At 32.7% G+C, this 26,266-nt stretch overlaps 1 protein-coding gene across 2 annotated transcripts in view; it reads right to left on the bottom strand.

Moving 5' to 3' along the window:
• Positions 1-3,754: 3,754 nt before the first annotated feature.
• LOC143234998 (uncharacterized) overlaps positions 3,755-26,266 on the bottom strand; it is a 38,688-nt gene continuing 16,176 nt past the window's right edge. For both annotated transcript variants that reach the window (XM_076472693.1, XM_076472694.1), the window contains exons 4-13: positions 25,286-25,429; positions 22,220-22,351; positions 21,268-21,417; positions 20,025-20,168; positions 16,570-16,767; positions 14,924-15,040; positions 10,439-10,552; positions 10,064-10,189; positions 9,816-9,938; positions 3,755-7,388 (exon numbers count right to left, since the gene is read on the bottom strand). In XM_076472693.1, coding sequence (XP_076328808.1) covers positions 7,372-7,388; positions 9,816-9,938; positions 10,064-10,189; positions 10,439-10,552; positions 14,924-15,040; positions 16,570-16,767; positions 20,025-20,168; positions 21,268-21,417; positions 22,220-22,351; positions 25,286-25,429 — 1,265 coding nt within the window. In that variant the 3' untranslated portion in view covers positions 3,755-7,371. The remainder of the gene's footprint in view (positions 7,389-9,815; positions 9,939-10,063; positions 10,190-10,438; positions 10,553-14,923; positions 15,041-16,569; positions 16,768-20,024; positions 20,169-21,267; positions 21,418-22,219; positions 22,352-25,285; positions 25,430-26,266) is intronic.

The raw sequence follows: 26,266 nt of genomic DNA on the forward strand, positions 1-26,266 counted from the left end.
AAGGTTTTGTACTTTGTTGTATTTTGAGATTTATTGTTGTTCGTTTTTGTTGTTGGTCTAAGTGTGTGTGTAATTTTTGTCCATGGTCTTTTGGAGGAAATCTTTAGATGTTGATGAAGTTTTGTTTTATTTTGTTGATTTTATCTTTAATTTTATCGGGTGAGCATAGTTTTGTGGCTATATTTATTTGATTTCTTAATATGTTGAATTTTTGTTTTGTTTCATGTGCTGAGTCCTAGGAAATGTATAATCCAGTGTGGATAATTTTTCTGTGGATTTTTGTTTTGAAGTGTATATCAATTTTAGTGATTTTGACGTTAAGAAATGCTATTTGGTTAATTTTTCCTTTTCACAGAAGAACTTAACGTTGGGATGTATCGAGTTAACGTGACTGAAAAACTAAGTGTGTGTTCTGTAGATATGAATCCAGCAATTGTATTGTTAACATATCTGTACCAGTATAGTGGTGGGTATAAGGCTGAATTGATCGCTTGAGATTCAATCTGTGTCATAAAAATGTTGGCTAGAACTAGTGACACGGGATTCCCCATACTTAGGCCATTTATTTGTAGGTAGTTTTGGTTATTGAACATAAAGTTAGTTTTGGTGATAGTGAATTCTATAAGGGTTGCTAATTGGTTGCTGAGGATGTGTATCAAAGGGTTGGGGTCTTGGATATAAACTTCTAAAGCTATCTTGCAGGCTTCAGTTGTTGGGACTTCTACAAGGAGGGAGATTACATCAAAACTAGCCATTAAGGTTTTATGGTTTAGTTGATTAAGAATAAATTTAAAGTTAAAAGAGTCTTTGAAGAAGACTTTGTGGAATGTATTAAGTCATTCTTTTTTAATTGTTTTGCAAGGGGGTTTAGATTTATTGAAATTATGAATAGACTGTGATTGCTCGCTTATTATTTTACCTCTTCCCTAACATTTCGTATTCAAATTATTCAAATGAGCCATCATGTCGCACAGAAAGTACAAATCACATTGCCATGACAAAGTTTCAATTTCAGGGAAATTTTCAATCTTACCTTTTTCAACACGATACTCTTTTATTTGAGGAAATAAAAAACTAAATCGTTCCAAGACTTTTCCTCTACTTTGCCATCCTACATTTGCAAAATCAGTGAGACCATCAAAAGTACAGTCACTGCTTTTCTTCAAAGACTCAACAAATTGTTGATGGATGAGAGAGCTTCCACTTGTAATATAATTCACTAGTTTTACAACAATGTTCATCAATCTTTTTTTAATTCGTCACTTTTAGACATCTGGGCACATAATATTTTCTGATTTTTTTCAGTTAAATGTTGCTTTAAAAAAGAAACAAATCCTAGTTTCGCGTAATCATGGTGAGAGCACCGTCTGTTGTGACAAAAACCAGTTTATTAAATTTTTTCAACACTTCAAAAAATTTTGAAAACAATATTTTTTCACATGTTCGAACTCGTAATCCACAAAGGCCAAGCAGTTCTTCCCTTATTTGAAGATCTGAAGTTATATATCGAACCCAAAATATCAAATGTGCAGTGTCACTAACATTTGTAGACTCATCTGGTGCTAAAGAAAAACACAAGCAGTCTTTTAATTGTTCAAGTAACTGATTTTCTATGTCTTTCGCTAACTCTGGCATTCTGCGGGCAATTGTTCTTCAACTTAATTGCAAATTATTTACCTTTTGAAGAATATCATCTTTTATTTTTGAATCATAATTCTCCAAAATATTTCTTTTGATAGTTCAGCATCATAAAATGATTTTTTTTCAAATAGAATTCAACCCACTTTACAAATAACTAACGTGACAAGTTCAATCGATGATAGAAATCTTTTTAGGCCTCCCTTTTGTTCATGAAGTTGTGCTTTCAGACGGCTAATTTCATTCATACGATTTTTACTATCAAATGGAAGTTTTGCATCAAATTAGTTGTAAAAATTGTTAAAGTGTTGCTGAAGGTTGTATACTTTATTATTCCTGAATCTTTTATTGTACAAAAGACACACTGGCTTATTATTTGCTTCAATCACTGCAAATTTCAACTCCCAACTTTCATTAAATTCTCGTTTCACGTTTTTCCAGTTACGCGCCATTCTCTTCCCGGCAGTACTCCCACAATCAATTAAATTGTCTTTATTTTCTGAGTGTTCACCATCATCTGGATTCTTTTGTCTTCGAATTAAACACTTATCCATATTATGGGATTAAAAACAAAATATATTTAAACATTTGAAAGGTGAACAATAAAAATATGTTTGCAAGCGCATGCAAAACAACTGATGTTACAAAATAGGCAAAGTCTGTGGTAGTGGTAAAGAGCGCGAAATTAGTGATGACTTGAGGCAGTGCAGTTGCTGGTTACCAAATTTGCGATAAAAAATAAATGATGGAAAAACTTGGTTCCTAAACTCGAGCTGGATACAATTATACTATCCACTGGCCACATGTGACCAGTAGCCGTGAAGTTGCCTAACCCTGTAATAGTTTTGCAACATAGACCAAATATATATATATATATAAAAGTAATGCTGAAGTACTAATAGTTATTCAAAATCGACTGAAACTTTTAGTATATTTTTAGAGAAATGCCTAGCAGAAATTAACATCTAATTCGTGAATATCATTCCATAAAAAGAACGTTTTTCATAATCGATCCTGTGTGCTGACATGATACTAAATCATTCTTTTCTCCGTGTGTGCTTGTTTGTTTATGGTAAACGCTATGCTACATAAGTGTACTCTGCTTAACACGCGTATCAAAGCCCAAATTTTGAATTATTCATCTTCACGCTTAACCATTAAGCCATCGAGAGAACTTCTAGTTTTGTTCTGTTTTGAAGCGAAGAGGAATTAGTATTCTCTAAGTTGAACGATGATAAGTAAACACATCAGACTCAGTACAAGTTTCAATACACTGTGAGGGTTGCCGTAAAAACAACAAAAAACGTGAATAAGCAATGACCAAGAAATCTTCACTTACCAAAACTAAACGTTTTCTAACAAGTAAATATAACTGACTTATATAATTGATGCTTGAAGCTGTCGATAGCTGGTGAAGATCCATAATTACACAGCTGTAAGTTTTACAAATACATCATTTATTCAAGACGTAAATACATCATCAGCTACAACTTCACTGACGAACTCATGGTTGTGAATGAATGATGTCAAACTGTTATGAATTGTTATTATTTAAATCAATTTTGCCGAATTGAGTTAAAACAAGACAGTTTGATGTTATCTTTACAATCCTTTCTGGCCAGGTCGTTAGGGCGCACGGCTCGTAATCTAAGGGTTGTAAGTTTGAATCCACGTCACACCAAACATTCTCGTCCTTGTGGGCGTTATGATGTGGCGGCCAATCAGCGTAGCCCAAGAGTTGACAGTGGGTGATGATGACTAGCTGCCTTTTCTCCAGATTTAAACTTGTAAATTAGGGACGGCTAGTGTAGCTTTGCGCGCTTTTCAAAAAACAAGTAAAAACTCCTTTCTAAATAAGTAAAAGGGGAAAAATATGTTGGTATTTAAGTTGTGAAATTAGGATAAAAGGGTAATTTGTTTTATGTTTAATTGAACGTAAGCTTTAGTTCAAACTGAGCTCAACTAGCGCACTTTGTATGTAAGTTTTGCATTTCTCTGAAATAAGCTAAACATTTTAAATGTTAATTTTCTTTCTATTAACGAAATATGTGATTTCACGAACAAATGATTGTTTGTTTGTTTGTTTGTTTATTTCCGTCTTATTTAGTCTTCTTTTTATAATTTTTAATTTCGCGTACGCCTTTGTATATTTTATCATCTTACCTTTCAAAATGTTGATAATTTCGACAATTTATATTGTGAATAAAATGAAAAAAGTTTTGTGTGAACAAGTTGTTTGGTACAGATAATAGAGTATTGATGACCGCACAATACAAAATGTTGACTGTGTATCGCTGAAGATTGTATCTGATTTAAATCTGGTTTAATTTGTTGAATAAAAAATTGTGGTATTTTTTTTGTCCTTATTGTACGTTCTTTTTTCTCACCGGTAATATTTCTAAAGACACTGTTACACTGATGTATTGTATTATTATATAAAACCTGATGTGTGTTTTTGATGGGTAATTTAATGTGTCGACTTACGAAGAACAAAGATCATAAATAAGGCAAGAAAATTTGTCATTCGCACATGTATTTATATACACAAATCTAATCCTTCCTGTAGATTGAAAGTACATCTTCGTTGAGTTTGTTGAACCACATACTTAAAAACTTTGCTAATTTATTTTTAACTACACAAAGCAAAATGGAATGATGATATTAATGGGACATTTAGATCCTTCTGGTTATTTTATTATAGGATTGTTGACTTCTTGGTACTCATAGCAACACAGTTTACTTTTATCTGCAGTCGACTTGAAAACACAAAATAAAGAAAAAAATTCACAAACGTGAATGATGAATTTTTTTTTATTTTATCCTTTAGACTGTTTTTTGGTAAAGCTATAGAAAACTATGATTTACGTTTAAACTCATAGTCTAAAAGCAAGCACTACTTAACGGCACCCACAACCAACTTCTAGACTATCATTGTAAGGCCAAGTGACTCCAAAATGCAGAGTGCGTTTTTACATCAAAACGTGGAGCCCAAGAAATTCTCGGACTTACATTCTGGGCGCGTTAATACCTAGTCTATCCTTGACCCGAATGGAAAATGGAGAAAAGCGAATGAATAACAACAAAAACATTTTTCTCCTAATTGAATTATATAAGAATATTATTGAAAAAACAAGGTTCTGTATGTAAACCTTCATACTTTGCATACAATGTTATTCACCAGTGCAACAGTGACAGCTATTTCTCCTCTCAGCTTAAAATAATGCATATATACATTACGAATTTGTGTGAAGTTATGCACAAAACTACACAATAGGCTATGTATGCCACGTATATCAAAACTTGGTTTCTAGCGTTATAAGTCTGCAGACATAACGCTGTGCCACGGGGAAACAGATCGTTCACCCAGTATTTACTTTTAACGGTATTAGAACTATATAGTTAACTTTTTCGAACCAAGTCTCTTAAGTTTAATTAGGAAAAGAATAACGTGAATGAAACAAGTAATCTAATAAACGTTACAAATACATTTATGATATTAATTTCAAATAATTACACAATTTTAAATTATTTAAATCTAAAATAAATTAGAAAGCTTTATAAAAACTTTTAGTGGATTGTCTTAGACCCTTTGGTTCACTTTAACACTTTCTAAATAACAGATGTTTCGTTTCAATATTTACCAGGTAACTTCATGTTCAAACATGTTTATTGCCATTTATACCATTTTTACACTTAATACATAAAAAGCAAAATATTGCCATTAATCCCACTTTAAACTTAATACATAAAAACCAAACCATTATCACTGATCCCACTTTAAACTTAATCCATAAAAAGCAAACCATTGTCATTGATCCCACTTTAAACTTAATACATAAAACACAAACTACTGCCATCTGATCCCATTTTACACTTAACACATAAAGACAAGATTTATAAATAAATATATTAAATACTTATTAAATAACATATATGAAAACAAGCATGAGGTGAGCTAAAAGATTTATATAGCTTTAGAACAATCCCCTCACCTCATTTCATTTTTAATCGACTGAATATCAAATGTATTGACCGAACAGTTCCATTTTTAAAAAAAATAACATTATTTTGTGCTGAAAGTTTTTCTTCTTATGAAACAAGAAAAAATTCAATTAATTTAGTTATGAGTTTCATTTATTTCTCTTCTATGTACTATTTTATAGAGTGGAATACCCCTCCTCAGTAACTAACTTATGATACCTTCTTATGTCTATTGTAAATGTTGCTCAGCTTCTTAAGTTTGTTTACTTTGTTTGCTTTTTTATTGTATTTCTTTTCCGTTTCTAGGATAAACTGCTTTGTTTCAGGTAGATAAGGAATTTCTTACAGTAAGAGATTGATGCCAGAAAATTATTTTAAAAGTAGAATTTTGATAAATAAAAAATACTCAATGCTTCACCTGAAGGCAAAGCGTTAAATGTCTATTTTAATTTATTTTAGGACTTAATAAAACCTAAATGTTAAACTATAGTTGAGTATTTCCCTTTGACAACTTCTGATACTTCACTGTGACTGGTAGTTTGATTTATGATTGTAGCGGGTCTTTAATATGTTACGTGCCAATTCCATTATAAAATATATTATTAACTTGCTTAATTAAAATTATCAGTAAATCTTAGTTTGTTTGTTTTGGAATTTTGCACAAAGCTACTCGAGGGCTATCTGTGCTAGCCGTCCCTAATTTAGCAGTGTAAGACTAGAGGGAAGGCAGCTAGTCATCACCATCCACCGCCAACTCTTGGGCTACTCTTTTACCAACGAATAGTGGGATTGACCGTCACATTATAACGCCCCCACGGCTGGGAGGGCGAGCATGTTTAGCGTAACGTGGGCGCGAACCCGCGACCCTCGAATTACGAGTCGCACGCCTTGCGCGCTAGGCCATGCCGGGCCACAGTAAATCTTAGTATTTCCTCGATTTAGTTTTTTTTCATTAAAATAATTTAAAATTTCCTTATCTCCAAACTATACACATCCTATTATTTTATAAACTTTATACACATGGAACATCTCATCGTTTCTGTAATGAAATCAATCCAGATAAATAAATAATTGTTTTTGGATCTTTTCGGCATAAGATCCATTGAAAAGCTGCAATTGTAAGAGAAATGTTTATTTCTTATCTTATGTTATTTTTTTTACAGCTCAAAAGCGTTTAAATAAAATTTAAAAAGTTACAAATTTATAGTTTGCAGATTTCCTCTAATACGTGATCTCATAAGCTGGTTTACATTTAAAAGATATTTACTGGCTTTTATTTTTCCATTTTTTTCTGTTTGTTTCACAAAGAAAGTCTGAATGATACCAGCTTAAATGCGTTACTCTGAGTCACGTTTTACAGAAATGTGTTTATATAACCACTGAGCTCTATAATTCAATGACTTAGACAAGATAAAACAATGCGATTTAAATATAAAGAACAATAAACACTCCAATGACTAATATATTAACACAAAAAGCTATATGAAGCACCTTGTGAAACTATTTCAGCAAAATAGTTTCCAAAGTCCATAAGCTTCTCCCAAGCATGATCAAAATCCCCTTAAAAGTACTGACTGCAATTATACTCGCAAAAATTAATTTTCCCATTCAGTGCGGATGATCGTATCTTTATAAAAGAAACAAACCCAAAGCGTAAATAATAAAATAAAATAGCTCTTCCTTTCAAAAGTGCCTGAAGCTGTAATTCCTTTCTCAATTTTCTTTATTCCAGCTTGAACACAGAGATGAAACTTATGGCTTGTCACAGTCTGCACATTGGTGGAATAAAAAACAAGATTAAAATATTATTTTCCTTACATTAATTCATTGAAGAGCTAAGAAATTATTCTAAATAGGGGAAAAATCAATACAGAAAGATGGAGCGCTTGTGAAGGTTGGCCTTTCTTAGTTAAAAGGTGTAGAGTCAGAATAGGCAGAATATGTGATATTATGACTTGCTTTAAACACCTGTAGACCTAATGAATATACACTTACACTACTGGCCAAATTTTTGAGGCCAATGAACATAAAGAAAAAATATTCATTTTGCGTTGTTAGACTCAACCACCTATTTGAATAGAGCTTCAAAAGATGAAAATAATAAAATAAAAAATAAAAATAAAAACTTTTTAGCATTTAATAGGAAAATGTGAACACTAAGACATTAGCCTAAAAACTAGCTGGTCAAAAGTTTAATACCATACCAAAAAGAAGTCCTAAACAGGGTAGGAAATGCCCAACAAGAGGTCTTAGTAGTGAGCTGCACGGCCGTCATTGCGAATAACTTCAAACATTCGCTTTGGCATGATCGATACAAGCATTTGCAGAAGACTACTTGGAATGTTATACCAAGTGGTGAAAATGGCTTCACGAAAATCATGCACTGTTTGGAATTGACGTTCATTTCTATAGACTTCCCTTGCCATCCACCCCAAACATTATCAATGGGGTTCAGTTCGGGCGAACATGCTGGATGGTCCAAAAGAATCACGTAATCGCCATGAAAATGTCCTTTGTCCTGCGGGCATTGTGGATTGCAGCGTTGTCCTGCTGAAAGATCCAGTCATTTCCACACAAGCGAGGGCCTTGTGTCAATAAGTCAATAAGAACGCTCTCTCAACATGCCGATGTAGCCAGCTGCTGTTTGACGGCCAGGTATAACCTGAAGCTCCATTGTTCCATGAAACCTTCTCCACTGTGTCGTGTAGAAAATGTCTCTGGTAAAATATCCTTATTGTACCAGTAACGTTGGAAGCCATCTGGACCATCCAGGTTAACTATTTTTCTCATCAGAGAACAAAACCTTCTTCCACGTTTCTACGTCCCATGTTTGGTGCTTCTCAGCAAAGTTTAACCGAGATGTTTCGTGGTGTGGAAGGAGGCGTGGCCTTTAAAGACGTTTACAGTTTTTAAAGCCTTTCTCTCGTAGATACTGTCTTATTGTTCTTGAGCTGCATTCTGCGTTCGTAATGGCCTTAATCTGGTTTGGCGATCGGCTGGTGTTTTACCAGACAACCCGTCGAATCCTTCTGCTCAACGCCGGCGAAATTTTCTTGGGCCGAACTCTTGAAATTCTCGTTCCGTATTTTTCAGGGTCTTTTAAGAAATTTGCAACAGAAGTTTTACTATGCCCAATCTCACCAGCGATGGCACGTTAAGAGAGACCTTGCTTTTGCAGCTCGACAATTCTGCCACGTTCAAACTCTGTCAACTTTTTAGCCTTTGCCTTTAGCCCAATGTGGCACATTAAATGTCAGTTGGAAATGTTGACAACACTTATGCTTGAACACAAATGACTAAATTTCGTTACGTGTTTACCGATTAACGTTTCGTTTGAGAATAGTCTTAAAGTTTTGACCAGCTAGTATTTAGGCTAATTTCTTAATGTTCACATTTTCCCTATTAAATGCTAAAAAAAGTTTTTTTTATTTTTATTTTCCCTTTTCTTATTTTCATCTTTCAAAGCTCTACTCAAATATGTGGTTGAGTTTAACAACGCAAAATGCATATATTTTTCTTTATGCTCATTGACCTTAAGATTTTGACCAGCAGTGTATGAGTTTAAGATACCATGACTTACCTTGGACTTCTATAGAGCTAATGTGTATATAAGTTTATCATACTATAGCGTACTTTGAACTCCTATAGAACTAATGTATAATATATGTTTATGATACCATGGCTTACATTAAACTCATATATATGCTTATAATATTATGACTTAACTGGCACTTCTATGGACCTGATGTACATATGCTCATGATATAATAACTTACTTAGAATGCCGACAAAGCTTTATATGTTTATGATATGCTTTACTTGCATGTTACACTCCTGAAAAAAAATTGATGAAAAATTTATCTAAATAAATTGTCCTATTTGCAAGAGCACGAATGCAAATAGTCTCAGCCCCATTATTTTCCTGAATATATATATATAATAGCTTATTTATTACTATCCACAACATTCAGTCATCTTTCCTCTTTCTGTTTACCTACAGAGTCACCATAGTAGCACAATGCAACTATACCTTGAAAAAGTGATGTATGTCTAGAGAATGTTTTCATTGTTTACAGGTTAAGTGTTTTAGTTTTTATTGATGATTTAAGCATGAAAATAGTAAACCAGGAGAATATATTGTTCTTTTTGTTAAAGAATACTTGTGTGTTTCATCTTAAAAATACGAATATACTTACAACAGACTTCACATCTTTCTTCATCACTGTTATCTCCACAACCATCTAATCCACTGCACAAAATAGCTGTAGACCTACAATGACCATTGTCACACTGAAAAGTCCCAGTAGGACAGGTTTCAGCTACAAAATAAAAAAAAAAATGAATACTCATTTGCAAATGAAAATTTTAATTCTACTATAAGAAATACACATACAACTAGTATTTGGTGAAATGTGTTCGAAGCTGAATTATTTACATTACTTACAGTGAGAGCATATATCTGGCTTCTCATCGCTTCCATCTGCACAGTTTTTAATAACGTTACAAAAGGCATACTGAGGTAAACATTCTCCATTGTCGCACTGAAAGGCTTTCTTGTCACAAGAAATACCTGCAATATAAATAGTGTTGACAAATACGTAAAGTATCAAAAAGCAATAACCAAAAACCCGCATTTAACAGATAGTAGACAGATTATCAGTATTAATCATTCTAATTTGTCTTTGCTTACTTTTGTGTATTACATTTAGAAGCTATAAAACTTTATGTGTTTGATCATAGTTATCTAGGCTTTATAACTTTTCCTTTTAAATTTACATGAAAAAGGCTAATAATCTAAAGTGTATGTAAGAACCATTACCCTTATAACACCTGGCTTCGTCACTACCATCTGGACATTCCCATTTCCCGTTACACACAGCTGTCCTTGGCAAGCAAGTTCCGTCATTGCACTGAAAAGCTTCTTTAGCGCACCCTGGGAAACGAATTCATATGATTGAAATTATTTGATTTTACGAAATACAGGTTGTTCGGAAAGTCACTGTGCAGTTTTGTAATAATATATATATATATAAGTGCACAGTGACTTTCCGAATACCCTGTATATGCTGCTAATATATAGTCGGGGCATCATAAAATATTTTATGAAAATCATGTCTATCGCTCCTGTCTTTTCTTTTGCTTCAACTTAATATGTTTTTGTTGTTTTTTACTTTGTTAAATTGTGTATGATGTTAAAAGTATTCTGACAAAATCAAAACCCCGCTTAACATTAAATTAAACGCCTATACATTTAGATATAAGTCATATCGAACTATAAGTTTTTGTTTCTTTGTTATTTTGAATTTTACGCAGAGCTACACAAAGGTTATCTGCTGTAGCCGTCCCTACTTTAGCAGTGTAAGGAAAGGCAGCTAGTCATCACCACCTACCGCCAACTCTTGGGCTACTCTTTACCAGCTAATAGTGAGAGTGATCGTCAGAGAAAGGGTGAGTATGTTTTGTGTGACTGGGATTCGAACCTTCGACCTTCAGTTTATGGATCGAGTGCCCTAACTACCTGGCCATGCTGGGTTCCCCATGTCAGTCGAAAACATAATAGCATGATAAAACAAGGGACAATATCCCTATCTTTCTTAGAGCAGATTAGAACATTTATTTGCTTCTTTAATGAGAGCAAGAAATAAATCTGGTCAAAAATTGGCATTCTGTGATAAAAATAAATAATTGTAACCAAAGGCTAGCACGTCAATAGAAATTTTTATGGTAGTAAAAACGTTTTAATCTAAAGCAAGTAAATTAATTTACATTATTTAAACAAGAAGAAACACGAGCACGAAAACATCATTCTGAAGTTATTAAGAAATATTGAAACCCTTATAACAAAATCGTCTTTGCCTCAAAATGTGAAATCTATTTTCCAAATAGATTATAAATAAATGTGCCAGTAAAAACTGTAGCTTGTGAAGTGTCTTTTCTGTTCCCACCATATGAACAATTATTTCAAGTGTAACGGATTTAATATTATTTTAATATATATGTTTGTTTCAGTTTAATATATATTTAGAAATGTATGTAACTTATATTTTTAAATGTGTATTGCTTGTTCTCTAAATTTGTAGAAGATTCTCGAACATAAGAATCAACAATGTATATGTGTACGTGAATGCCAGTTTTATTGCCAACTCAATTTTCAAGAATCTTTCCTAATGAGTATAAAAGGTAGCTATCGCATCACGCGTGTAGACAGTATAATATTGTTAGGTCGCTACAGTCAGTGTACTATAAGCCTTGGAAGCTATAATTATGACAAACTCTTATTAATCGCAAAACTGCAGATATTTGACCAAGAACGTTTATATATTTCGAACATTACAAACTTCAGCGAATTAAATTCAGACATTAGTATTTCCATGACGACGTTAAATATCTTCGTCGAGAAAAAAAGCTCATGTATGAAGAATAGAGCTAGCTAGCATTCTCGTCAAGTGAAGTGTATCAACATACAAAAAACAAAAAAAAAACTCATGTATGAAAAATAGAGCTAGCTGGCATTCTCGTCAAGTGAAGTGTATCAACATAAAAAACAAAAAAACTCATGTATGAAAAATAGAGCTAGCTGACATTCTCGTCAAGTGAAGTGTATCAACATAAAAAACCAAAAGAACTCATGTATGAAGAATAGAGCTAGCTAGCATTCTCGTCAAGTGAAGTGTATCAGCATAAAAAAAGCTCATGTATGAAGAATAGAGCTAGCTAGCATTCTCGTCAAGTGAAGTGTATCAACATAAAAAACAAAAAGGACTCATGTATGAAGAATAGAGCTAGCTAGCATTCTCGTCAAGTGAAGTGTATCAACATAAAAAAACAAAAAAGCTCATGTATGAAGAATAGAGCTAGCTAGCATTCTCGTCAAGTGAAGTGTATCAACATAAAAAAACAAAAATAACTCATGTATGAAGAATAGAGCTAGCTAGCATTCTCGTCAAGTAAAGTGTATCAACATAAAAAAACAAAAAAGCTCATGTATGAAGAATAGAGCTAGCTAGAATTCTCGTCAAGTGAAGTGTATCAGCATAAAAAAGCTCATGTATGAAGAATAGAGCTAGCTAGCATTCTCGTCAAGTGAAGTGTATCAACATAAAAAACAAAAAGGACTCATGAATGAAGAATAGAGCTAGCTAGCATTCTCGTCAAGTGAAGTGTATCAACATAAAAAAACAAAAAAGCTCATGTATGAAGAATAGAGCTACCTAGAATTCTCGTCAAGTGAAGTGTATCAACATAAAAAACAAAAAGAACTCATGTATGAAGAATAGGGCTAGCTAGCATTCTCGTCAAGTGAAGTGTATCAACATAAAAAAACAAAAAAGCTCATGTATGAAGAATAGAGCTAGCTAGCATTCTCGTCAAGTAAAGTGTATCAACATAAAAAACAAAAAGGACTCATGAATGAAGAATAGAGCTAGCTAGCATTCTCGTCAAGTGAAGTGTATCAACATAAAAAATAAAAAAGCTCATGTATGAAGAATAGAGCTAGCTGACATTCTCGTCAAGCGAAGTGTATCAACATAAAAAACAAAAAGAACTCATGTATGAAGAATAGAGCTAGCTAGCATTCTCGTCAAGTGAAGTGTATCAGCATAAAAAAAGCTCATGTATGAAGAATAGAGCTAGCTAGCATTCTCGTCAAGTGAAGTGTATCAACATAAAAAACAAAAAGGACTCATGGATGAAGAATAAAGCTAGCTAGCATTCTCGTCAAGTGAAGTGTATCAATATAAAAAAACAAAAAAGCTCATGTATGAAGAATAGAGCTAGCTAGCATTCTCGTCAAGTGAAGTGTATCAACATAAAAAAACAAAAAAGCTCATGTATGAAGAATAGAGCTAGCTAGAATTCTCGTCAAGTAAAGTAATTTACATAAAAGTAATTTGCGGTTCGTGAACCATCGACAAAGGATTCAGTTCCATACCAAATAGAGGACTTAATATTGTTTCTAAAACTGTTGCACATAAATTAGAATTAATTCGCTCTCCGTTAATCGTCGATTAAATATTTGGTTCCAGACCAGATAAAAGACTCAGTATTGTTTGTAATTAATTGTGTGTATAAATTATTATCTGTAATAATCGTTATTATAAATTGTATTGCTGTTTATATGTTAAAATATATTTGTGTTAAGAAAGAAAATAGTGTGTATAAATATTGTTAGCAAATATCATAAATTTGATACATACTGACATTCAATTAACTTCTAAATTCAAATTACAGTTTCCGTTTATTTGAAATCGTAATACGTAACGTACGTAACATAATAAAGCAGAGACTTCTCCAAGATAAATTACAATACGTTACATAACAAAGGAAAGAAATTGTGGAAATTGTGACTAGTGAAATGTTTATCTATTGCCACCACGTGAACAAACTGCATCTGCTATCACATTCAAGTCTTTTTATAACACTTAGCTTAAAGGAAGTGATATATGAAATTTTTAAGGCATAAGTTTACTTAACCATGGCTAAAACGAGATATTGAGAAAAACAAGATGTCGACAGTGTTTCAATATAAGTTTAAAATCAACCTTAAGTGCTTTTATAAATTGATGTATAAATAAATTTGATGAAATATGAAACAAAAACATTTTTATTCAAACAGTTATATCTGAAATAGATGATTATTTGATTTTAAAAAATCGTCGATGCATTATTTCTGCAAGCACTTGCATATACAAAACTCTTATTGTTTCTTATTAATTAACAAGCACGTGTGACGAAAGTGCTTTTAATTATGTTGTTACCTCTTCAAAATTCTTCTTGAAAAAAATGTAGGTGAACACAACTACAACACCACCTGCTATGCAACCAAAAGCGCAAAACAGTCTAACATAATATTACACGCAGTAATCATCGTTCGTAAGATATGTTCTTGTTGAGTGACTTCTATATTATTAGCGTGGCAACACAGTCTCCTACGTGAGTTTTATTAATGTTTGTTTGTTTTTCCTACAGTATACAGTAACGCATTTAGTATAACTGTACTTAACTTTTATCATGTATTAAAATTTAGTATAACTCCGTACATTAACTCAAGTATGTGCACATCTTTAATAAGTGAAACAGAATAAGAAAAATATAAAACATTTCCTTGCGCTTATCTATAATTTAAAAAGTGATGTTATTTTGACCAAGTTTAAAATTTAAATTAATATTACTTCATAACGATTAGAAGGTACCTCTTATTCCAAGCCGCGATGCTTTCAGTTTAGTCTATTTCTAAATGTTTAATTCTGGTAAAATTAACGAACATTAAAACTGCATCATTAACACAAAATTTTTGACTTACTTGTGGAAGTGCATTCCTCCTCGTCACTACCATCGAGACAGTTATTTTGTCCGTCACATACAAAAAACCATGACACACACTGACCGCTCTTACACTGAAAGGTGTCGTTAAGACATCCTAGATAAAAATAAGTAACTTCTATAAGTCACAAATTTAAGATTTTATTCAAAGGCTCATATTACTCTACTATTATAAACTGTTCATTTTTGTGTTAATTTGCACTGACTCAGAATAAGTATACAACTACCTTCAGATCGGAAGTTTATGATAATTAGCTAAATTTAAACTGACACTACGTCTAGCAAAAGAGGTGGACTCAGCAGATAGCCCGATGTGGTTTTGTTATACGAAAACACACACACTAGCAGAAGGGGTAAATTTTGGAAGCAGTAATTTTGTGACCAGTAGGTGGGCTGTATTTCATATGTTTACTGTTCAAACGAGCATAGGAGGTCTTGGAAACCTGTTGTTATTATTAACCTATTTGTTGTTACTCTACATACATGTACTGCAACCTTTCTCGTGATCCTGTAATTTGTGTTATTGTTGTTGTATTTTACAGATCTAGTTCTTTTGTTTGAAATATCTTAACCTTCTTCATAAATTTTTGTTGTCCGTATAGAAGCTTGTTAAATCATATCTCTACAAGATAACAATTCTTTAGGTAAAATAAATTTAGTATTAATAAAAACAAAAAATAGCAACATGTTTAAAAGTGTTTTTCATTTCAAATTCTTACGGGCAAATATAAGTTCATTCACTTTGTTCTTCTGTTTTATTAGAAAATCAAAGAGAATATACTTTTTTCATACACTTCTGCCTTTTTTATCTTTGCAACTATAACTGTTACGTTTCCACTTTATTTTGTAAATATTATGAACATTTTCACACAACTCAATAAAACTTCTAGCACGTGGTGTTTCTTCCTACAACATAGAGACACTTTTATCACACAATATTTTTTCACAGAACTCAGTGAAACTTCTACAACACAATATTTCTTCATACAACACCTTAAAACTTTTATCACACAGATTTCTTCACACAGGGTAGTGAAACCTCTAACACAGAGTATTTCATCTATTTTTCCAAATAAAGTCGAAATTTACAAAGCCTCATTTTCATCAAAAATTAACAGTTTAGTTACGAAAGCAAATGTGTTGGATACCATATATCCTTACGATGATACAGAAATAATAAAAATTAACAAATAGATTGTTAGAAATTATCCCACTCTTCATATAAAATACTATCTAGATGATTAAGAATATCAGTTTTAACATTTAACTAACACTATTTTAAATCTATTTCCAGTTTAATACCTAGTATTGAATCACATCTCAAAATTTCATAATGTTATATACAAAATACCCTTTTGATTCGTGATTATAAAGCACTCTCCAATGTCACTATTCTATAAGAACATGAAGTAACTTCAGAGCTTTTTTGGCTTATTTCTTTAATTTTACTAACTTTTGGTTATTACAGCTTTTCTTATAGCAAATAAGGTAGCTATGAAAACACAAAATAGAAATGTTAAAATTCACTGTAGTTATGTATACAAAAAGGAGGAATTCACGTGAAAAAGTAGTCATGTTGTAATTCGTGAAATCCTGAAATCCTCATTAATTATACCAGAAACATACCTGTGAATTGCGAACTGCATCTTGAAGAGCTTGAAATACATTGACAAATACCATCAATGCAACTAGTGTATGGATCTCTAGCTTGGCATTGACGATCAGACTGACATATTTTCCCAAGTGAAATAATGATATCTGAGTTTTCTCTTTCGATATTATTTTCTTCTTCCTCCTTCTCAAAAAGTATTGTACTTTCTTCTTCTGTAAAAAGACCAATTACAAGGTAAAGTAGCACTTTAATTTATAAGTAATGTGGCTATAGTTGGCAATAATAAAACATTATAGATTGTTTGTTAGTGGGTTTTGGAATTTTTACGCAAAGCTACACAAAAACTACCTGCTGATAAGCTAAAGGAAAAGCAGTTAATGAGCAGTACACATCTCCAGCTCTTGGGTTACTCTGGCCTAACCGAAAATTGGTATTTGACATCATTATTATAACGTATTCACGGCTCAAAAGTACGAAGATAATTTTTTTTTTTTTGCGGTAGTGGAACATAATCAGTACAACCATTCAACTTCACAGTTGAGGAACGCTAGCCACTAGACCTCGCCCAGTATTTTGCACGATACTGATTACGATATTATCATTAATTATAACATGTAAACAGGCATAATTTTCGTAACCAACAAAACTTACACGTAGTAACAACAAACCGATATATACTAAATACTTTATTTTTAATATCTACTATATAAAGCAAAGCTTTGTTTGTTTGTTTTGGAATTTCGCACAAAGCTACTCGAGGGCTATCTGTGCTAGCCGTCCCTAATTTCGTAGTGTTAGACTAGAGGGAAGGCAGCTAGTCATCACCACCCACCGCCAACTCTTGGGCTACTCTTTTACCAACGAATAGTGGGATTGACCGTCACATTATACACCCCCACGGCTGGGAGGGCGAGCACGTTTAGCGCGACGCGGGCGCGAACTCGCGACCCTCGGATTACGAGTCGCACGCCTTACGCGTTTGGCCATGCCAGGCCCAATATAAAATAATCAGACATGTTAGTGATACTGCTCAAATTTACATGATGTTTCCAACACGCACGTGATATCAAATAAGAAACACGTTTGTAATGTTTATTCACTTTAGTCCCTAAAAAACATTTACTAGGATGCACGTAATACATGTATAAATGTATTTTTGTCCCATTTCTGTATTTTTTTATTGGTTACCACACAATAATAAGCAGAAAACTTCCCAAGCTACTGGACGTGTCAAATAGATATTTATTTTAAATCCGTTTGGTCTTCTACATGGGTGAAAGTTAATTTGTATCGTCTTTACTCATTCCTTTTTTTATCCTTTAAAATGAATAAATTTCGGATGTGAAATTAGTTCACACTCTTAACAGTTAACCACTCTTGTATGAAGAGTGTTTACTTTATCTTCGTTGTTATTAAGTTTGGGAAAAGAAAAAAAAACACACACAAAATACATTAATCGTTGCTAACTTGTATTTGTTAAGTTTTATAAACTTTAAATATATATCATTTTCCAACATTTTAGAAAATGAGCAATTAATTGTTTCAGTCCAATAACTACTTAAGTATCAACTAAATGACACTTTTTAGGCTTGCTAACCCTTAAATCTCAAATTACAAATTTGTTTATATACAAGTAATGGAGAAGATAATCTAAAATAAAATCGACAACAAGAAATTGAATAACGTCGCTTTAAAAAACAAGTTCAAGAAAAAATTGGAATAACTATTTCATGACAGTTGTGTTTGGAAAATAATATATGTAATTTATATTAAGTTTCATGAAAAATTGATCGATTTCAGAAAATCTCAAAGTTGCAGATACTTACAGACCAATTTTAAACCAATTTCTTACAATTGCCCATTTTTACGACAGTTTATCGCCCGGTAGCTTCACAACTATCACAAAACGAGTCAGAAGGAACATTACTAGACACTTTTACAGAGGCTACTGAAACTTCAATGAAAACATTACATTAACTTCAAAAGCAGACGACATATTATCTTTATAAAGGTTCTAAACAATCATACAGTGGAAACAATCAAGATGAAAATAAAAGATGTTATTCAGGAATTTTACTGAATCATATCAATCATCCTTTCTATTTCTAAAATGTCTTCATTTCCACAGGCCACAATACTGAATATTAATGGTACAAAGTATTTTTTGAACATCTTGTCGTAAGCAGTATTTATCAATATGCTCATTTTCTTTGATTTTTGGTTGTTGACTTTTGTACGAACTACTTATAATTTTATTTGTAACTTTCGTTTACAATTTCATTTTTTCTTCCTTTTCTGTGACATAAATATTACCATGTATATAGTATCACACTTTTTTTTCTAAATGGAAATGACAATATAGAGATTTTATTTTATAAGAACGAAAACTTGTTGTAAAATAAAGAAATAGTATGTTTAATAAAATAACATGAAAGGAAAGCAAGGATTCTTTTGATGTATCTGGGCTGTCCTATCCACTAAAATAAACTAAACCCTTAAAAATCACCTTAAAGTCAGCCCTGATCAGTCAAATATTTATCAAGTCCTCCCTTCAAGTAATTGCATTCATCACATCTGAAGGCGCCCATTCCTGTTGCTAAAAAGTATTTTCGTATTCAGTAAAATAAGGTTTTATCTCGTTTATTCAAAAGGCTTTACCATTCTTTTACTGAGAATTTCACAATATTCTTAATATCAATACTCTGCCTATCACTAAGGTAGAGATAAGCATGACTTTAACAATTCAGAAAATAAGTTTCAAATCATTCCTTTTACGTATGGTTAACTCTATTCAATACTATCGTGGAAATCAATCTTAAAAGTACACATAAAAACATAACATTACAAGTATTTAGGACATAACCTGTGTTTGATTAAGCGCACTAACTACACTTTTTTTGTATTCGAAAATATTTTGGTTTCCTTGACCATTTTATAGCTAAATGTTGTGGATGACTAGTAGTTACCACAATGCATATTGTTTACTATCTCTAATATGCTATGGCTCACCAAGGAAACATTTTAATCCGTTTAACAATACGTTATTGATGAGGCTTCAAATGTCTGTATTTTCTTATGCTGTAAGATATTTTACATCATACAAAACGTTTACTACTCCTGTAGCATTACTATCTCATATTTCTTAGTGTACCTTATTAATAAAACATCTTAATTTATGGAAAACCCTCTAGAAAGATGTCGCCGAGTAGAAAAAAAAAGCTACGTTTAAGTGTAAATGAAACATTTATGAAACACAACACTTCTACATCATTGTGATTATACTCTGAAACACAAAACATGACTTATACGGTACATACATGTGAACGCGTTTTTTCTATTATTATATTATTTTAAAGAACAAAATCTCTTTTGAACCTCTTATATAAACGTCTTTAGATAGAATATTTTGTATCCACTATTTATGTTAAATTTCTCGGTGAAATAGAGAGATATTATTACAATTACGTACCTGTAGGAATAGGTTCACAGTTTTTTCCGTTTCCTGATGGTAAGAATCCTTCTGTACAGGAACACGTAGAATCCTGACCCCTTTGCTTGCAAAAGGAACCATGCATCATGCACTCTTCATCAGCCTCACAGGCACTAAAAAGCGCTGAAATACAGACGTTGTTATACATTATAGATGATTAAAAGGTTCTTTAATACTTGTTGATTGCATTGTGAATTTTGTATGAAACAATATTACAGCATTAAGCAGACGACCAGCTATAGAGCATTCGTTATTGTCGACCTCAACACATGGGCCAAACGGCCAAGTCAGAGACCCCAATCTCCAGACACAATCTTCCCTAATTTTGAAATGGCTAATAGGAGAAGTGCAATAACTTAACATCATGCACCAGTGAATAGCAGAAATAAGGGTCACTTTTGTAATGCACCAACATCTGAGAGTGTGGAACGCTTTCAGCAATATCTAGCTAACTTTGATTCTTTGACCATCGCGGTAACTATTAGACCATTCATTTCAAGCTCAGGATGTTAAATAATTTATGTAAGATAAATAAATTGATTAGATTAACCTGCCCAATATAAATAAAATACAGTTTTGCCTGAAAGAAAAATTTTAAAACAACCATACTGTACAATCTTTCTCAATTTATAGAAATCGGAATATTGAACAAAGTTTTTAGTCATTTATAGGAATCAGCATACTGAACAAACTTAAGATTGCTTCGAATCCTATAGTGAAATTAATATAGAAATGATGTTTCCTTTTAACTAACTTATTACGGTTTATCAGTTTTCAAGCACTTGCTTTCTGTTATTAAAAAATAGTTTACAAAAACTCTCCATTTATAATATACTATATCTTCAACTGACTATTTCTCATACATGCTTTATGATTTTTGAAGAAAAAACAAAAGTAAGTACTATGTAACATCTTGTTTGAATTTTAGGTAAGTGTTATTTATTAATAATAAGAATATTACCACTTTTATTCAGTTGAAGGATAAAGATAAGTAAAAAAAGAGATATAAAGATTCATAAAATCGTGATCAACAATAATAAATGTATATGATCAACAACGTTACATATGTGATTCCAATTTTAGGTAAACACTTTAATGTACGACAGTTAATTAAACTATATGAGTACTTGTTCGAAAATAAAAGCCACTAACAAATATCCTCCTAGGATGAAATGAAAGGAGAACTTAGTATTCATAACTAAATTGTTACTAATAATCTTACCAGGTAAACATCGGCGGTCGTCAGTTCTCAAGTAACCAAAAGGACACTGACATATGCCATATATTCGTGGAATAATATATTTGCAGAAACTGTTCTTACTCGCTAGATGACACTGTTCATCGTTTAAACAATAATCGTCTACTTTCGCAGCTGTTTAGACGAATGAAAAAAATATGTATATAATTCATTTTATCATTTTATGTTATTTTAATTTGAAACAATTGTTACTAATTTACCCAAGAAATTAAATAAATCTACAAATCATTATTTTGTTTCATTGTATTACACGCAGATCTAAAATGTAGAACTTTGGGAAAGTACTGTTTTCGAAAAATTAGAGCAAAATTAATTTTACGTATTATGTAACGTCATACATTCATGTTGTTGAACCCTGTGTTTAGATTTGAAACGTCCCTTGCTTAAAGAGAGATCTATTTATGAGCTTGAAAGTTTATGACAACTTTATGATAAAGTACAATTTTAAATAATAATTCTATATACTGATCAGATATATTTATCGCAATCACAATAATAGTCAGAAATACATAAAAGATAGCAAAGTGTAATGTTGACATCTGACACTTATCACTTTTACTGGCTGTGGAAGTTTGGAAAAGACATGATAAAATGAATTTAGAGATGCTTAATAATAGTGAAATTTTTGAGTATATGAATTTTAGAAGCAATAATTCTTTGTCTGATTTTGTAAATTTAAAATTGTCTCATCTTCAGGTTTCTTGAATGAGATTTATATTGTACTTTCATATTATAATGTACTTTTGTCATATATGTTGATCAAATCAATACAAAACATAGTTTAGAGGAATTTCGTATCCATATATGTAGACATAAATTCTTTGTCACCACCAACCAGAATCAAACGCCATATTTTATGCTGTTTAACCAGACATGAACAAAACTTATAGAGCTGACTCAAAGTTTGAAAACTCACGTGGTAGACATTTGTCAAGTCTGAATGGAAGAAAGCCAGGTTTACACAGACACTTGTTATTTTCACAATAACTGTTTGGAACTTTGAAGGAACACTGTTCGTCCACTACACATTCAAATCCCAAAAGAGAAGCTACAGGACAAGAAAACAGCAACAGTATTTTGATACAGATTACTTAAATTGCACAAAGTCTATGTTTATGAAAGTATCAAAAACTATCCTACTGAAGTATACGAATTCTTATTCAAAAACATGGACACATTATTTATCGTCAACTAACAGTTATTAGCAATATCTTCACTAGTATCTCACGCTAACCATTGCTTCTACTTATTTATTTTTTTGCTGTACAGCACTTACAATACAGTGAACTTTAATACTATGTTATATTGTACAATATATGATGCATTTGATCATACCAAGTTTTACAAACGTAGTTAAAAGTAATATACTCTTCAAAAACAGAAACGCAAAAGGAATATTTTTGTTATTTTAAAGAGAAATATATGTAAGAACGTTACAAGCTCAGAGTATGTGATGTTACACGTGTTAAGGCACTGATTGTCAGACCAAAATGACAATAAAAGTTGTGCACTTTGAAAACGGAGGAAAACATCGGATTCTTCGCCAAAACGCATTCGTGTCCAATAAATTTGTTTGAGAGATCTGCATGTTCTGCAAGTGCAACATGTGTAAAATCCCTATAAAAGTGACGGGTTCTCGGTTTCCATAGCTCAATGTTAAGCCACCGACACGCAATACAGTTACGCCAAGACTGACTGAAGCACAACGCAACAACGCCACTGGTCGCTTGGAAGCAGGCGAATCTCGATCAGATGTTGCCAGAGCTGTGAATGTCTACCCAAGCACCATCACAAGGCTATGGAATCGTCACCAACAACATGGATCAACCTGTGACCGTCCACGATCTGGCAGACCTCGTGTGACCACGCCCGCACAAGATCGCTACATCCGGTTACGTCATCTTCGGGATAGGACCACCACTGCGACGTCTACTGCCTCAACCATACCAGGGCTGCGTAGGATTTCCGATCAGACCGTACGCAACCGTCTACGAGATTCTTAGGCCCCATGTGCAATCCATCATGGTGAACGTCAACGACGTTTTTCAACATGACAACGCCGTCCTCACTTAGCCCGACTCACCACTGTCTTCTTGAGACACCACAACATCAACGTTCTTCCCTGGCCCTCCAGATCACCAGATTTAAACCCCATCGAACATCTTTGGGACGAGTTGGACCGACGTCTGCGATGGCGACAACCTCAACCGCAGACTCTACCTCAGCTTGCAGCAGCTTTGCGGGTTGAGTGGACAGCCATTCCACAGGATGTGATTCGTCATCTCATCGCTTCCATGGACAGGAGATGCCAAGCAGTTATTGATGCTCATACTTGTTATTGACGTTGAGTGACGTTAAACTTCAACTAGTGAGCGTGGACTTCGCCTTTGCAGACTTTGGATGTTCAGCAGTGAATGTGCAAAGTTTCACACATATCATACAGAACTACCCGGAATACACTTGTTAACAATATGTCTCAAATTTTACCTTTTGCGTTTCTTTTTTTGAAGAGTATATGTTCAGTTTATGTAAAACCTTTAAAATTAATTTCTCTACTTATGATTAAGAATAAAGCTATTGTTATTATTTTATTAGTTATTTACAATGTATCATAGTTAGAAAGGTAGCTGTAGAAATATTAACAAGCTTCACTTGAAAAAATGAAATTATCACCATATACTTCATTTAAAGTTATTAGCAAATACGAATGATGAAATTCATTATGTTCCACAACTAAAAGGCCCAGCATGTCCAGATGGTTAAGGCACTCGACTCATAATCTGAGGGTTGTGGGTTCGAATCCAAACATGCTCGCTCTTTCTACCGTGATGGCGTAATAATGTGACGGTGAATCCCACTATTCGTTTGTAAAAAAGTCGCCCATGAGTTAGCGGTGGGTGGTGATGACTAGCTGCCTTCCCTCTAGTCTTACACTGCTAAATTAGTGACGGTTAGCTCAGATATCCCTCTTGTAGCTTTGCGCGAAATTAAATAAAACAAAAAACAAACCACAACTAAAGCTACGGATGCATGAAAGTACATCATCCACCATACTAATAAGAATCCTAGTGATTTTTTCCTTTTAATTTTAGTTAGTAGTAAATAGCTATCCTAGTAATATAAACTTTAATTATACTATTTATACATGTATATCATAATTATTCGGTCTTGTATGTCATATTTATAACGTAATTTTCTTAAGAACCTGTTGCACATTATTAATTTTTCCTTCTTCATTAGAAACTCTTACGTTTTGACAACCAACTGCTTTAAGGTGGTAAATATTATAAAAAGAAGACGTTGTGGAGGTAAGTATTCATATCTGAGTTTAGTTTTAAGTATTTCTTTTAAATCAATTTCAGATATAAGACTTGAAAACACAAGATAAACCTGAATGAATTTTCGCAGATATTCTCTCTAATCGAATATATTATGTTCTTAAGTCATGGTTTAATACTATATATGCCAATATAACAATAAAAGTAAACACTTAATAACTCAAGAGATTACACAACTGCGTGTAAACTTTGAACATGGTTGACAGCTTACGTTTACACTTTGTCTTAGAATTTTTAGTATATTTACGTTCAAATCCATTTCAAGTAACAAATCTTAAAAGGCAAATAATACTGTTTTACTATAGGTCACGTATTAAATTCACAGTTGTTGTTTTCTTTTAATATACGTATATGTATCTTTGCTTTGCAGAATCCAATATACTGCTAAACATGCTCAGCTGTTCTCACAGTTGCCTAATTTATCAAATTGTATCTAAAACACAACTATAGTTTATTACCTTTTACCCCCAAAAGTCAGGTTTGGAATTTAAGTGTTTTATTATTTATTCATCAAATTATAATCTAATTTCTTTTAATATATTCAAACACAGTTGTTAGTAATTAAACTTATTTAAGTATATCTATAAACGTGTTAAAACAAGTTTTTTTCTTAGTTTATCTGTCATGCTAAATAAGAATCTTACCTGGCACACAGGTGTTGTTATCGTACTCTACAAAGTAGGGTTGGCACCTACAAACACGTAGTTTTTCGTCGCAGTGGCTACTGGCCACAAACTTCTTGCATTGTTCTGACCGTTCACAAGATGATCCCAGCTTAGTGTCAGAAACTAAAAGACCCAATAAGCTTTGTCAAAGAAACTGGAAAATCTTCTAATCTCTACTATACATTAGCTGTTTACGAAATCGTTTCAATTTATTAAGAGAATCGTTTACATTTTTAATAACAAATTTTCTAACGAATTCGGATATCCATTAACAAAACGCTCAATGTTATAGTTCTAAATAAAGCAGCGTCTAAACACTATCCAAGAACAATTACATTAATTCGAATAAAGTTTTGCTATAGAAATATTATAGGATTATTAATTTCTAGTTGTGACGAACATTACAGAAAGAATAATAAGTAGAAATATAAATGCAGAACTTACTCTGACCAGACTTATTACTATAAAATCTTTACAGACTTAGCTGTTATATTATTTTACCAGTTTTTAAGATTTAGTATTTCTTATTTACGTCCAACTCTTCACTTTGAATGAATAGTCATTAACTTCTTTTTTCTGTATCATATAGGTTATTAGCATAATTTATAGGCCTGACATGGCCAGGTGGGTTAAGGCGTGCGACTCGTAATCTGAGGGTCGCGGGTTCGCATCCCCGTCGCACCAAACATGCTCGCCCTTTCAGCCGTGGGAGTGTTATAATGTGACGATCAATCCCACTATTCGTTGGTAAAAGAGTAGCCCAAGAGTTGGCGGTGAGTGATGATAACTAGCTGCCTTCCCCCTAGTCTTACACTGCAAAATTAGGGACGGCTAGCGCAGATAGCCATCGAGTAGCTTTGCGCGAAATTCTAAAACAAACAACAAACAAGCATAATCTATTCACTTTTGGTCAATAAAATATTATTAATTTATCTCGTTGCGATTAACACGATGTTAATG

The sequence above is a fragment of the Tachypleus tridentatus genome, chromosome 12 (genome assembly GCF_004210375.1).
Source record: "Tachypleus tridentatus isolate NWPU-2018 chromosome 12, ASM421037v1, whole genome shotgun sequence".
NCBI classification, from domain to species: Eukaryota; Metazoa; Arthropoda; class Merostomata; order Xiphosura; family Limulidae; genus Tachypleus; species Tachypleus tridentatus.